General features: G+C 38.7%; 1 protein-coding gene across 1 annotated transcript in view; it reads right to left on the bottom strand.

Moving 5' to 3' along the window:
* The window catches only part of cog5 (component of oligomeric golgi complex 5), a 129,377-nt gene that overhangs the window by 111,058 nt on the left and 1,819 nt on the right, over window positions 1–16,500 (bottom strand). Inside the window, exons 2-5 of the mRNA XM_031899016.1 lie at window positions 14,909–15,048; window positions 11,666–11,723; window positions 5,962–6,016; window positions 5,304–5,373 (exon numbers count right to left, since the gene is read on the bottom strand). Of these exons, the coding sequence (XP_031754876.1) occupies window positions 5,304–5,373; window positions 5,962–6,016; window positions 11,666–11,723; window positions 14,909–15,048 (323 nt within the window). The remainder of the gene's footprint in view (window positions 1–5,303; window positions 5,374–5,961; window positions 6,017–11,665; window positions 11,724–14,908; window positions 15,049–16,500) is intronic.

Below are 16,500 nucleotides of genomic sequence, written 5' to 3'. Positions count from 1 at the left end.
TCGCGCACTGAAGCAAGAAAGGGCAGCGCAGGACCCGTCGCCGATTGGTGTAAAGGTAAGCGTTTTTTTTATTGCAGGGGCGGCGATCCAGGAACCAGGAAGAGAAGAAAGAAGATGGCGGCGTTGTGGGACTTGGGGGAGAAAAGTTCTAAGCGTCCTGTCCCCACTGCTCCGTATGTGAGCAGAAAGGATGTGCATGCGCGTTGGGGGGGTACAGAATGGGGCCGGCCTCCGGGGCACCCTGCAGTCAAATCTGGCTCTGCCTATATACAATCCAGTCTCCCATTCAATCCACTAATTGGTTGCTAGGGTATACTGGACCCTAACATTCTTATAGTTCCAGAAATTCTGGAAAGATGTTGACAAAAAGCTAAATCATTCAAAAACTGCAGTTTGTATCAGAATATCACTGTCTGCATCACACTAAAAGTTAATTTTTAGGTGAACTATCCATTAATAATGTTGCTCACAAACCCCTTGGATGTTGCTCCCAGTGGCCTCAAATCAGGTGCCCATTTTAAACTTCCAACTAAAGGTGGCCATACACGGGCCGATTCTAGCTGTGAATATCGATCCCTTAGACCAATTTGGTAGCTTATTGGGCCGTGTATGGGCACTAATGATGGGTCTGCCCGACCAATACTTGGCCTGAAATCGACCAGATCTTGATCGGGCAGGTTTAAAAATTAGTCGGCTCGGGGAGCGCATTGGCTCATTGATATGGTCCCTGAACCAATGGACCCTATACCCGTTGTTCTAATTCGATCTTTGGCCCCAGGGCCAAATGACCAAATTAGCCTGATATCGCTAGGGGATATCAGGAGAAAATCCGCTTGCTTGGCGACCCTGCCAAGCGAGAGGATCTTAGCGGCAAGCTCTGGAGGCATAAAGACCATGTGTTCTGCCAAATAGAGCCTCTTGTAATTTGCCAGTAAAATTTGGGCTTCCAAATAACCATTCAAAGCTTTTAATCAACCCCTAAGAATTGTTTTTCATGCTTGCGGTGCTCCCCAACTTTTTTAATATTTAAATGTTGCTCATGAGTAAAAAAGGTTAGGGACCCCTGATCTAGAGCCTGCTTTGTACCCTACTGCACTCAAAAAAAACCCTATCAACATGGAAGCTAATTGCAGGCTGAGTACAACACCATAAGAAAAATCTGTACATTTGCTTATGAAATGTTTTAACAGACCCAGACTGGCAATCTGTAGATTCTGGCAAATGCCAGATAGGATGCCATAGACAGTCACTATTGGACTGGTGCGGGGCTGTTTAGGCCTCTACGTACTTGAAATGCCAGGGCCTGTTTTGAATCTCAGTCCAGACTTGTTTAATACAGATTTCCATGGGGAATTATAAGACACTGCCAAGGTAACAAGGGTTGCTGTGAGATTTCAGGTGGAATGTTATGTTTATAATGGACTGAAGATTAACAGACAATTAGGTTAGCTGCATATAATTTGAACTGAATAAGGGCATTAGGGGTGCTTTGTGCCTTCAAACATTAATTTTTAAATAATATTTTTAACATTACTTGATCAATGACCTGCCACACAAAGGTAACCTAAATAAGTTACAGGGTTTGAAACCTCAAATGACATGCTGCACAGCTGCTGCACAGCCACTTGTACAAGCTGCTAAGCTTGAATGTGTGGTGAATGTGATTAAGTGTTCCATGTAAATTATTGTTTAGCGGGTGTTAAAAACCGAAAGGCGTTTGACATTAAAAAGGCATTATATGAGGAACAGGAGCAGTAAGTACCCAGTGTAGGATTAACAGGTGGAGTAGGGGCAAAAGTGCAGGGGGCTGGCAAAGCTTGTCCAGAATAACAGATTTGCCATTTTGGGTGAAAATGCTTTGGAAGATAGATCTGAACTAGCATGTGAGGAGCAGGCTGACTCTTGAACCACCCTGGGGGTGGTCAGGGGAGAAGTGATAGGAAGGAAATGCAGTTTATCATTATAGGGGATGCAACAATTAGGAAGGTGGATAGAGTAATCTGTCACAATGACCCTACATCCCAAACTGCCTGTTTGCCTGGTGCTAGGGTTTGTAATGTAGTGAAACAAGCAGACAGATTATTGGGTGAGGCTGGGGAAGACCCAATGCTCTTGGTACACATTGGTTGCAATGTGCAACATTTAGAAGGCAGTGGCGCTTAAAGGACAATGAAAGGTTAATATAAATTAAAAGTAAGTCTAAAGGCATTCTTTTTAAGTACTTACTGCATATCTAAATTCCCAGATCCCTGCTTGCTTCTCTGAAATATGGTGCTGGCAGCCTACAGCAGTGTGAAGACTACAGTGACATCACTGAAATTTCTCTGTCCTTCCTATAGGCTGCCAGCGGCAGCTTTCCTATTCTCTGAGCATGTGTGTAACTTGATCCTGTCTCCTGTGCTGAGCTACACATGCCCACCAGCCAATCAGAAGCGGATCTGACAGAGGGGAGGGGGGAGGGAATGAAACACATGTGCAGTATGAAGCAAGGAGGGAAAGGAAGGGAGAATGCCTTTTTAGAGATGGCTGCCTGTTCTAGAAAATGTGAAGTAAGTGTGACTGAGTAAATATTTGATTAGGTGAGCCAAAAGTGTGGCGATTTTACTAAGCAATAGGAGGACTATTGGGCAGTATGCTTTTTAAATTTTGACTTGCATTCTCCTTTAAGGAAATTAATGCATGGCTAAGAGATTGGTGTTGGGAGGAGCTTTGGGTTTCTGGAGAACTGGGCTGATTTTTCAATGGCTGCAGGCTCTTTGCTAGGAATGGGCTGCACCTCAATAATGATGGTGCATCTATTTGGGGGAAAGGATGGTTAGAGGCTTTGAGGAAATTTTGAATTAGGCGTGGGGGGGGAGGATGCAGGAAGCAATTCTGTAGAAGACAGGTTGCATGAAGTAGCGGGCATAGTAAGGGAAAATAAGGGTGGAGTTTTTTAGGGGGTATTATAATGGCAGGGAGGGCCGTGAGCTGTAGTTATACAATTTACTACCTGTATTAATTGTATGTTTACAACTGGTAAAATGGTTGCGCTGGATGTACTGATGCTGGAGAAGAAATATGACATAATTAGCTGAAACATGGCTGAATGAATCATATGACTGGGCAGTAAATATAGAAAGGCTATACTTTGTTTCAGATGGATTGGGGAAATAGAAAAGGAGGAGGGGTATGTGATTGTTAAGCATGATCCAAAAGCCAATATAAAGGAAGTAGTAATAAAGATATTGAGGGAGTTGAAGCCTTATGGGTGGAGCATTTTACAGATTGCAAAGAGTTCAGGAAATTAATGGTAGGGGTATGCTACAGACCTCCTAATGTAAGAAGAACAAGAGGCTCAGCTCCTGTTGCAAATAGGAAGGGATTCTAGTTTGGGGCAAACGCAATCATAATGCTATCTCATTAATGGTGTGGTTCATCTTTATGTTAACTTTTACTACTATATGTACTCAAGTATAACCGATCCGAATACAAGCCGAGGTACCTAATTTTACCTAAAAAATCTGGAAAAACTTATTGACTCAAGGGTGGGAAATGCAGCAGCTACTGCTAAGTTTCAATAATCAAAATAAATACCAATAAAATTACATTAATTGAGGCATCAGTGGGGTATATGTTTTTAAATATATATTTCAAAGAAAAACAGTAAACTAGCTCTGTAAGTGGAGAAGGTGGTCAACAAAAACAATAGGCACTGGGGGGTCTGGTTGTGGGTGGCCTAATTTGTACACAAAGGACAGAGGGTGCTAGTCTGGAGGGACCCATGGCACCCAACTCAAGTATAAGCCGAGGGTGACTTTTTCAGCACATTTTGGGTGCTGAAAAACTAGGCTTATACTCGAGTATATACAGTATGTTGTAGAAGGTCTTATTCCTAGGACTTTGCAAAAGATCTTCGTTATTTATTTTTTTTATAATTTTCCAATGATTTGTGAGCTTGCAATTATTTTTATTACTTATATTTCTATTCAATCCCTCTCCTATTTATATTCCTCATATAAACCACTGCCTGACTTCTAAGGTAAAAAAAAAAAAATCCTAGCACCAGATATTTGCTGAAATTCCAAACTGGAGAGCTGCTGAAGAAAAAGCTAACTAACTAAAAAGCAAAACAAAAATTGCAAATTGTCTCAGAATATCACCGTCTAAATTATACTTAAAGTTAATTTAAAGGTGAACAACCCCTTTATTGTTAATTGAAAAAAGCAAAATTAGACAGGGGCAACAAAGACTTTTCAGAAATACAAAAAAGCAAATTTTGGCTTCTTGAGGTCAGTACTGGTAATGGCTAAGTTGCAGATGAGATTTAACGTGGATAAATGTAAGGTCATGCACTTAGGATGTAAAATACCCTTAATGGCACTGTGTTAATAAAGTCCTTAATTGAAAAGGACCTTGTAGTCCTTGTAGTCCTTGTAGATAATAAAATTGGCTGGAGCAAGCAATGCCAGGCAGCAGCTGCATAGGCAAACAAGGTTTCGAGCTGTATTAAAACGGGAATAGATTTGTGGAAGGAGGGGGTCATTCTTCCACTTTACAGAGTGCTGGCAAGGCCCCGTTCTAAAATATGCTGTGCAGTTATGGTCTCTAACAGTTAAACAGGATATTATTGAATTAGAGAGGGTACAGAGATGGGCAACTAAGCTTGTAAAACATATGGAAAGTCTCAGTTATGAAGAAAGACTGGCCAAGTTGGGTTTTTTTCCACTGTAGTAGAGGCATTTATGGTGGATGGTGGAATATGATAATAAACTCTCTCATGCTTTATTTAACAGTAGGTCCTTTCAGCAGACACTAGGGCAGAACTGTGAAGCTGTGGAACTCTTTCCATGAATCAGTTCTTAAAAATAGTTTTTAGTACAAAGTTGATCCAGGGACTGACCTGACTGCCATCTTGGGGCCAGAAAGGAATTTTTCCTCCTCTGGGGCAAATTGGAGAGGCTTCAGAAGGTTTTTTTTGTCTTCCTCTGGATCAATGAGCAGTTAGGCAGGTTTTATACAGACATAAAAGGCTAAATTTGAAGTATTTTTTTTAGCTTAAATTATTATGTTGCACTATGTAGAAGTAAATGTGGCAGAAGACCCACTCCTCTTTAGCTTTCTTGCGTCCTCTCATCAATTCAATATGGCTGTCATAGTGTAGCCAAAAAACACATGATTTCAAGATTTCCTACACACAACTGCTCCTTTGATAAAACAACATTCTGCTTTAGGCCTGCATTCTCATTTTTTTTAAAAAAAAAATTGGAAATTAAAGACACGTAAAGTAAAGGCTTTCATCAAAAGGAAAAAACTCAACCTACCTGCAGGCGTGCCAGCTGTGCAGTACGGGACACAATTTTGTTATATGGATCCACAATTTTAGTTCTGATTCTGGAAAAAGCCAATATATTAATTATTTACTATGCTTATTTAAAATTACATGTATTATATATAATTTGTCCTTTTCATTTAATATACAAAGTATATTTTCAGCTTAACATGTATTGAAGGCACAAAGGATAACTTTAAATTTAAAAATATGCAAGGTTAAATTTCCTCCATTTTATGTTTTTTTACACAAAATACACTGCAAAATGTTTACTCACTCCCAGTGTCCGGTTGGGATGCCATAGGTCCACCAGAAAACCTTAGACCATAGGCCCATCCTCTAAGCTATTTTTCCCTCCATTCACTCAACATTTTTACACTCCTAGTCTCTTATTTACATACTATAGGCCAAATGGTTAAGGCCCCCTGACCTCCTGACCCAGCCCCCTCCCCCCACAGGAAACTATGTGCTCCAGAATTTACATACCTTACTCAGTGGATGTTTAGTCTTTCAGGGGTCCTAAATATACCCAAAAAGCACAGGAAGTAGATATCTTGTAGAGCTCTTCAAGCTATTAGGCTCTTTTACAAAGCTGATGCAATATATGCACATTTTATAAACAGGCATATAATATAAGATACATTACATACCTATCTATTGCACTTTGCAAAGCTCCAATTCTAGTCTGCATCATTTGAAGAACTCCTACAAACAACAAAAAATGAGGAGACCGTTTAAAGGAGAAAGAAAGATAAAAAACTAAGTAAGCTTTATCAGAAAGGTCTATGTAAATACAGCAATAAGCACTCACAAAAATGCTGCACTGTGTCAAAAGATTTGTTGTGTCTGTAATTCCTGTGCCAGAGACACGCAGCTCTCTCCCCCTCCTGCTCCCCCCTCCCTCAAGAATACTAAGAACTCACTCACCCCCCCCCTTAGGAATGCCAATCAGCAGGAAGCTGACTCATAGGGGCAGATTTATCAAAATGTGAGTTTAGAGATTAATACATAAAAACTCACCCATGTTCTATTCATTCCTATGGGATTTTAAGAAGCATATTTATCAATTGGCAAGTTCTAACTTTCACCCATTGATAAATACACCTCTAACAATCCCATAGGAATTAATAAATAGAGGGTGAGTGAGTTTAGTGTATTAAGATCGATTTATCACATTTTGATAAATCTGCCCCATAGTCTAACTAACTGAGCATGTACACTTGGTCTGTATTTCGGGGCAGGAGCAAGGCATTATGGGAGCTTTCTTTACACAGCTCAGCGTTTTTTCTTTCTGTTTGGCTTCTGATCATCTAAACAGGTGAAATATGGGGAGACTTAAGGGCACTATTGAGAGAACTGAAGGTATGCCTGCAGCTTGAGATTAACTCTTTATTTGCCTTTCCTTCTCCTTTAATAGTAGTAGATTCAAATTTGGGGTATTTAAAATAGTATTAAAAGAAGGAGTGTACTTTCTATTTCCGCATGTGAATTTTGACCATGTTGAAACTACAACTGAAAAAATTATGCATAAATTTTCTTTCACCTTTATTTATCAGTATTGCTAAAATGAAGATGAACAACAGTTAAACAGAGAATAATGTGCCCCTGTTGTTAAACGTTAGCATATTAAAAGTCACCAAAACTGTGAGTTTGTTGTTCAGTAGAACACAAGAAACAGCATGCTCTAAAGGCCAAAACATTTTTTTACTAAGATTCTGCATTTCTTTCTTTTAACACCAAAAAATGAAAGTGTATAAAAGTAACTAAAATATAATGTGCTGCTGCCCTGCACTGGTAAAAGCTGTGTGTTTACTTCAGAAAGTCTACTATTATTTATATAAATAAGCTGCTATGTAGCCATGGAGGCAGCCATTCAAAGGAGAAAAGGGACAGGCACATAGCAGATAACAGATAAAACACTATTGTATTCTACAGAACTTATCTGTTATCTGCTGTGTAACCTGTGCCTTTTCTCTTTTTTTTCCAGCTTGAATGGCTGCCCCCGTGGCTACACAGCAGCTTATTATATAAATTATAGTAGTGTTACTGTAGCAAACACACCAGTTTTACCAGTGCAGGGCAACAGTGCATTATATTTTTATTACTTTAAAGCTCTTTCATTTTTTGGTGTTACTGTTCCCTTAAGCATTGCTAAGCATACATGTATTTAATGGTCGTCTTCTTCTACTGGGATTTAAAACCAGTAGAGCAAAATTCCTATATTTGGAGAATATTGAATCCTCAGCAAAAGATGTGGCTGAATATATATATTATACATACATATATATATATATATATATATATATATACATATATATATATATCTTAAAAAAATGAAACAGACTTGATTTAAACAGTTTTTTTAAACCAACACAATTGCTTCTATGACCTTATCCTAACTGAAAAGGAAATTTCAAAGAAAGGGTTTAGTGCTTGATTACACTGTAATCTGATCATAGCACTCAAGGGAAATAGTCGACCACTGAAAACAGACACTAAATGATCTCCCTAGTGTTCCTGGAATGACTTAATTGGAAAATTGCATATACACTGATGATTGTCCTGTAAATGGACGCTCACTTACACTATACAATAAGCCTAGCATGACATTAACATCACTGATCTATTTCCTATTTACTGCTTTTTTCATCTAGTCTGCTACAGGGAAAATCTTGTATAGAATCATATTCATGTTTATACATTTTCGATACTATATTTCGTTTGTGTAATTCCTTTACATTCTGTTTCATTCTGCCAGACACGGGGTCTATTGTCCAGAAACCACTTATCTAGAAAGCTTTGAAATACTGCAATGTTCCATCTCATAGTGGAAGCAAATACTTGATTTGCAATAAAACTTGAGGTCAGCTAAGATAGGATTATTTTTGCAGCATCATGTATTTATGCTTAATGTGTGTTTTAAGGCACAGTATGCCACCTTATATAAAGACCCATATATTGCACTGGTCCCATAGTTAACATAAATTTGGTATCCCTTTAAACTACAAATATGTTTGGATTTTTTTCAGTATGAGTAGGTGCATAATGGTGTATTGGAAGCATTTTAATCTTCATGGTAAATACACACATTTGCTTATATCTAATACCACCTGCTGTTCAAAATATGCAATAGAGTAGTTTTTCCTTACCTATTTACACTTATCTTTAGTACCAGCCCAAACAAACCCCACTTCTCATTAGTCTGGCATAAAATGAATATGTCTGTGTGTACATTTGTATAAATCTGCAAAAAACAAAATCCTTTTTTTGTTTTTTTTTTTTAACATAAGCCTGTTCAGTTGGCCATATAAAAATAAGGTGTAGAACACTTTTTGAACTGCCAAAATGAAATATATATTCAACTGATTTAACCCCTACTTCACCTTCTTCCATGCTCATATGATGGATTCTGGGACTTACCCACCATGTCTACGTTAGGTTAAAGCAAGCCTAAGAAGTGTGCTCAGCCTATTCAGCAAATGAGGCATGAGTGGCTGGGTTACTTCCTGCATTACTCTATGGAAGTGGTTCACAAAATATGGAGCTAGCCACCCTAGGGGTATGGGGGTGGACATTTGTCAGTGCTCAGACTAAAGACCAGGGAAAATCTGGGAATAACTCTTACTTGTTCTTCTATATACACCTAAAAGCAAAGTTTTGGTCAGTTAGGATGAGATTCGTAAAGCATACCTATTTGGGTTCCTAAATATTCTTGGAATTATGCCTTAAAGACAGACACAACAATAATTCCTTATATCTATAAACCTGTTATGAGCTACAGAGGGCCCTGATCAAAGGTTAGCTTTCCAAGTGGAAACGTAAACTAAAAAAAAATGTTTAACAACCACTTATTTTTGAAAGTTATGTACCACCATGCAGACAGAAATATAAGCTAGAGGAGACATGGTGGGTGGTGCACAGATTCTCTAGAGAGTAAAGAGACTTTGAGTCCCAGAATCCAGCACTTCAACAGGGAACAAGGTGATGGTGGTGACTAAGAATCTGAACAAGGACAGAAAAATAGTCCATGTGATTTAGAGACAATCATGTTTTTTTTCAATATGAGGAATAAGGCATGTCTGTGTATGTTTGCAGTCCATATTAATAAATGTAGTAAACAAAATATATTTCATCTCTAATTTAAATTAGAGAAACTAAATTTTTTTTAAATTTCAAAGGCTTTAAGAAACAGTAACCCCAAAAAATGAAATAGTTTTAAAGTAATTAAATTAAAACTATTATGTACTGTTGCTATAACCTTGAAAAAATTATGGGTTTGCTTCAGAAAGACTACTATAGATTATATAAATAAGCTGCTGTGTAGCCATGGGGGCAGCCATTCAAAGCTGAAAAGGCACAGGTCACATAGTACAGTTACAGTGCTGTCCAACTGGCGGCCCGCGACCCCCCTGTGTGGTCCCCCCACCTGTCTGGCTGCTTTGATGGCTTACCTTTGAGTAAGCATTAAATGGTATCAGTACTGAGATTAAAGGAACAGTAACACTAAAAAATAAAAATGTTTTAAAATAATTAAAATATAATGTACTGTTGCCCTACACTGGTAAAAGTTGCGTGTTAGCTTCAGAAAGTCTACTATAGTTAATAGAAATAGCTGCTGTGTAGCCATGGGGGCAGCCATTTAAATTGAAAAAAGGAGAAAAGGCACAGGTTACATAAGAAGATACCAGATAAACTGTGTAGAATACAATGGGAATCTGCTACTTATCTGTTATCTGCTTAGTAACCTGTGCCTTTTCTCCTTTTTTCAATTTAAATGGCTGCCCCCATGGCTACACAGCAAGGTATTTATATAAACTGCAGTAGTGTTTATGAAGAAAACACACAACTTTTACCAGTGCAGAGAAATAGTATATAATATATTAATTATTTTTATACACGTTCATTTTTTGGTGTTACTGTTCCTTTAACTGCCCCCCCCTGCATGGTTCTCACCTCAGATTCAGGCTGTAATCCCCCTGTATTGTTTAAAAATGTAATCCCCTGTGTTTTTCACACCTTTTAATACCTGCATTGTTCACCCCCTGCAGTGTTCACACCTCAGGCTCAGACTGTAATCACTCCCATTGTTCACTTCTTCACACCTCAGACATAGGTACTGTAGGCAGAGTATGGCACATACAGCCAGCATAGGGCAGGTAGAGTATGGCACACACAGGCAGCATAGGTCAGGGAGGGTATGGCACACACAGTCAGGGTAGGGCAGGCAGAGTATGGCACACACAGTCAGGGTAGGGCAGGCAGAGTATGGCACACACAGGCAGGGTAGGGCAGGCAGAGTATGGCACACAGAGGCAGCATAGGGAAGGCAGAGTATGGCACACACAGGCAGGGTAGGACAGGCAGAGTATGGCAGCCCTATGCTGCTTGTTTGAGGTGAACCTGGCAGGGGTTTGTTGTGGGAGTTTGTTAGCAGTTGGAAATAGCCATTAAATGGTCCCAAAGGTGTGTAATTATGTACTGGGGGTTGCTCTGCTATCCACAGGGGAGGAGGAGGCATATGGAATTTAAGGGTATATCTTAATATGACATAATTCTTCACATATGAATGATGGTTGATATCCCCACAGTAAGGACCAAGCATTTGGGATTTTGCTGTGCTACCACCATTGTGATAAAATAGGTGTGGTTTGAAGTGGGTGTGGTTTTAAAAAGGGGAGTGGTCAAAACTGGCTTCCATTAGTGGCCCTCCACCATGTATGCTAGAGAAATTCCGGCCCTCGGCACCGTAGAAGTTGGACAGCACTGACATAGTAGATACGTTTGTTAGTATACAACGGGTTCTACGGAGCTTATGTGCTATCTGCTTTGCAATCTGTGCTTTTTCTTATTTTTGTTCTAGCTTGAAATACTGCCCCCATGGCTACATAGCAGCTTTTTTATATAAACTTTAGTAGCCTTTCTGAAGCACAAACTTTCTGAAAACACAATTTTATCAATGCAGGGTAACAGTACATTATAATGACTTTAAATCATTTTCTGGTGTTACTGTTGCCTTAAGAATTTTAGCTCAGAAGAACTATAATTCCCATTATACAATGGAATGTAGAAAGCAGTTTTAAAACCACAACTACCATCAATTAAAATGAAGAGAAAGGATGCAAAGAAGAAGAATTTAACATCAAAAACAATTTAAGAACAAGGAAAATCAGATGTACTGAGGAGTGCCAATATGTTAGGCACACCCTAATGGATTTGAATTGTAATTATTTACTTTTTCCTTAAGTTTGCCAAGAGCTCTTAGACTTGCACATGTGCAGTTTAATATAATTTTACTCTGCTTCGCATGTGGGAGTCTGAATAAATATTGCAATGAAATTATGTCGCTCAACTTACCTTCCAAAGACTCGATTCCGGTTGCTTGTGCTAAAAGGTCTTCATGTCTTGCTACTACCTACAAATTTTTGAAAAAGGTTTAATTTGTAGTATTTTTGGGGGGCTGATTATATTAAGAAATGAAACAGGCATAGTCAAATTTTGAGCATGATTAACTGTGTGTCCTAGGGAAATATAAACCTTCAGTCATACAAACTTGCATTACTTAGCGCATGTATTTCAAATATACAACTATATGGTTTATCAATGGTATTGTTTAAACATATAAAAACATTCCTCTTGAACAGAAGTGTTTTTCCAAGATTCATGGCAACAATTAGATAACAAATATGCCATTCTGTGTTAAATGGTTAAATGAGAACTAAAAGCCACAAGTTAATCCCAATATAAACTATAATTTGCATAGATATGGTATACTCTTTTAATGGTACATTAGTTGTACATGTGTAAACACAGTACCTTCCTCCACGGTATTTTGCCCAGGGCAAATATGTAATTAAATATGTGAAGAAACAAAAAAGCTTTAAACAGAAAAATGAGAATGGGCTATTTTTATAATTCACTAAACCTGTGTTCAGCTGAAAACACACACTATCTCTGTCTAATCTGTAGTTTACAGAGGGGCTCAAGCATGGAAGATTTTATGGAGACACATATTTTCAAAATACACTGATACATTATAAAAGAGATCACAGTTTCCAAAAAGTGCATGTAAAAACCATGTGCCTCTACGTGAGAGATATTTACTGTACATATCAGTATGTTTGAAAAGAAATTTCTAAAACGAAAGAAAAAGACTAATGGTGGCCATGGACGTTACAATTATGATCTTTCAACAAGACAACCGATATCCAAGGCCTCTGCCAATATCGTTCACCTCGTCTCCCCAATAAATTTACCAATTATTGTATGAAACAATATTGGTGCGTGTATGGCCACCTTAAACCTACATTAACATCAGTACTACGCTTTCTAGTAATTCAGTCTGACTTGGGGTACTAGCACAAAGGGAGTTTATCTCATGTGACATATTTTAGCTACCACGGGCAACTAATCTACCCGAACTACTTTCCCACTGGGAATAAAGTGAATTGCTGGTGGTAAAACATACGCAGTGCTTTGTTTTTCTGAAGTCATCTGAAGCTGCTTTTTGAGAAAACTGTGGTCATCTTTGTAAAAACGAAGCATCGGATATGTTTTTCCACCTATGATTTAATTTATTGTCACTGGAAAAGCATTTGGAGGAGATTAGATACTCACAGCAGTGAAGATATATCAGGGGGCAAATGATCTCTCCATGTGCCAGTACCCTCAGAAATGATTTTTGGGCAAAATGAAAAATGGTTAGCAGTTGTATGTGAATGATCACACAACAATTAGTTCTCATCTATCTAAAATACTTTTTTCTGTATATTAAGTCCCAGTGTGTGCAGTACTCTAAATTTAGGTTATTTTGACCAACACCTGGGCAGTTAACTACATTTTTAGGGTTGGTCTCCTCTCTGCACCTTTTATATATATATATATATATATATATATTATATATATATATATACATACACATACATATACATATACACATATACACACACACACACACACACACACAATAGTAATGGAAGGGCACTCTCCTAAAAACAAAAAATTGCCTGGGTGCCCAGTGTGGATATGGAAACGTAAACAACGAAAGGACACTAAATAAAGGATTTTTTATTTTTCTTCTAAGCCCTTTTAAGTCCTGTGAGTGATGTGTCCTTTTGTTTATATTTTGTTGACTTTGCACATGGATCCTGTATTTTCTAAATCTTTACCCCCACTGTCCCAAATTTAGGAGAATGTATAAGAATAGCACTACCGTGGCAACCCGCCCCTTTTTTATCTGACCAGACACGCAACCCCTGTGGCCTCTACACATAGTTCCCCCACCTGACTCCACACCAGGATTCTTACTTTATGAATATATCCATGGTGATGAACCTCTGTTAGTAAGTACCTTCTTGTTTATGATGAATACTTGGTTCTCTCACAAAAAGGCTGCACAGATCGAATATCCCACAGTGGTATCACCTTCTATCGCTTCCTTAATTGACTAAGATCCTATTATATGTAAACATTTTATTTTTACCTTGTGTATTTCAATCCACGGGTCTAAGATTGAAGGTGGACCAGATTGATACAAATCAGTTACTTTCACGGCACTTCCCTGGCAAGGGATAGATCCCCCAGGGTAACCTTTGTGACCCAGTACGGTGCCCATAGTAAACAGATAGCAATGAGTCTGCGTAAACATTGGCATATCCTACGAGGTGCCTATTCACAAATAGGAGAGTTTAGGTTACCCCCTCTTGTTTCTTATAGAAAGGGTAGGACTATTGGTTCTAAATTGGTTACCTCCTCTGTTACTAGGGGAGGCTGCATGGAAACCAAGCGAGTATTTAGATACTCCCGGAGTGGAATGTACCCTTGTCTAGATTGTAAACAATGTAAATATGTGATGCGGGGGAGGGTATTTCAACATCCCACGACAGGTGAAAAATTTGCATTGAGGGGACACTTTACATGTCTATCACAATATGTGGTTTATGCCATTATCTGTCCATGTAAAAAGATACATATACATACACAAAGGATGGCACACCGCTACATAACATACCTCGGGTGCTCAGTAAAGGGTTCCAATAGTATAAAAAAGACCAGCAACTCCGGGATTTCTTGTGAAAAATCAAAACATATATTCAAAACAGCATAAACAGCCGACGTAACGTTTCGGTCCCCATGGGGACCTTTCTCACACACACACAGGCTGAAAGGCTGGGTAGGATATTGGCATTGTAGAGATGAAAAGAACGTAAGAAATGGTTTGCTTTGCAAAACTTGCTCACATGCCCCACCTAGTAGTAGACATGAGAATAGCACTTAAGGAGAAACCCTGTTTTGCTATTATGCAACTTGGGAAGAGGTACTGAAAGTACATGGAGTAGGAGAAACAGGGGTGCTCTGCACGCCAGGAGCTCCCTCCCAGTGTGGGTAGCCCAGTGCTGGCAGAGGGAAAATATTGTTTCCCCCATCCAGAGTGCGGGCTCTATTAGGCCGCGCCTCTGGTGAAGGAAACACTATAGGTGTGATAGGTGCCCTTTAAGCTGCTATATGAGGCACCAGCCATAGTGCAGTGTTCAAATTTATGTTTACAAAAAAGTTCTAAATATGTTTTTTAAATAATTTTAGTAACAAATTGCCAATTACCTGCAAATGGAGTTCTTTATCAAGTTGACTGATACCTTGAGCCAATTTTGCTAATTGTTCTGCTATCACAGCTTGATGAATGGATTGAGATGTGTAGATTTTAACATCAAAGTCATCTCTAAGAAAATCTGTATAACATTCTGTAATAGAAAACAAGATTATATATTACTTGTAACAGCTTTCACAGTAAAAAAGTATTTATCATCATTAAATAAAGTAGTTCATACTAATGTCAAAATATATTGACATTTCTTAGGAAAATGGCACAGGGAAAATGTTACCTGCAACAGACGTCTTTATCTGGAAATATGTCCAAAAATGGCCCTCTTATTGACTCCCATTAATTACCAACATGGGCAGTACATATAGGTTTTCAGGCTAACGTAGTATTAAAGTGGCAGAATACCAGCTTTTGTGGTATTGGTGATACCCCACAGATTTTCAATTGGATTCAGGTCTTGGCTCTGGCTGGGCCATTCCAAAACTTTAATCTTCTTCCAGTGAAGCCATTCCTTTGTTGATTTGGATGTATGCTTTGAAGTTCCTCCTCATGTTCAGCTTTCTAGCAGAAGCCTGAAGGTTTTGTGCCAATATTGACTAGTATTGGAACTGTTCATAATCTTAACTAAGGCCCCAGTTCCAGCTGAAGAAAAACAGCCCCAAAGCATGATGCTGCCACCACCATGCTACACTGTGGGTATGGTGTTCTTTTGGTGATGTGCAGTATTGTTTTTGCGCTAAACATTTTATGGAATTATAGCCAAAAAGTTCAACCTTGGTTTCATCAGACCATAACACCTTTTCCCACATGCTTTTGGGAGACTTCAGATGTGTTTTTGCAAAATGTAGCTTGGCTTGGATGTTTTTCCTCACAATAAAAGTCTTGCCACTCTACCCCACAGCCCAGACATATGAAGAATACGGGAGATTGTTGTCACATGTACCACACAGCCAGTACTTGCCAGATATTCCTGCAGCTCCTTTAATGTCGCTGTAGTCCTCTTGGTAGCCTCCCCAACCAGTTTTCTTCTCATCTTTTCATCAATTTTGGAGGGATGTCCAGTTCTTGGTAATATCACTGTTGTGCCATATTTTCTCCACTTGATAATGACTGTCTCCACTGTGTTCCATGGTATATCTAATGCCTTGGAAATTCTTTTGTACCCTTCTCCTGACCGATATCTTTTAACAATGAAATCCCTCTGATGCTTTGGAAGCTCTCTGTGAACCATTGCTTTTGCTGTGGCATGCGACTAAAAAAATGTCAGGAGACCAACTAGGGCAGCTGAATGTTATTTGGGATTAATCAGAGGCACTTTAAATGATAGCAGACGTATCCTGACTCCTATTAAACTTGAATTTGAATGTGATTGCTTAATTCTGAACACAGCTACATCCCCAGTTAGAAGAGGGTGTGCACACTTATGCAACCACATTATTTTAGTTTTTTTGGTTTTCTTCCCTCCACCTAAAAGATTTCCGTCTGTATTTCAATTGAGTGGTACAGTTTATAGGTCACATGAAAGGTGGAAAAAGTTCTGAAATTATTTATCTTTGTCTCATTTTTGTACAGCACAGGAACCTGACATTTT

The sequence above is a fragment of the Xenopus tropicalis genome, chromosome 3, assembly GCF_000004195.4.
Source record: "Xenopus tropicalis strain Nigerian chromosome 3, UCB_Xtro_10.0, whole genome shotgun sequence".
In the NCBI taxonomy this organism is placed as follows: domain Eukaryota; kingdom Metazoa; phylum Chordata; class Amphibia; order Anura; family Pipidae; genus Xenopus; species Xenopus tropicalis.
Note: the sequence above shows the minus strand (reverse complement) of the source record. Positions and strands in the feature narration are given on the sequence as shown.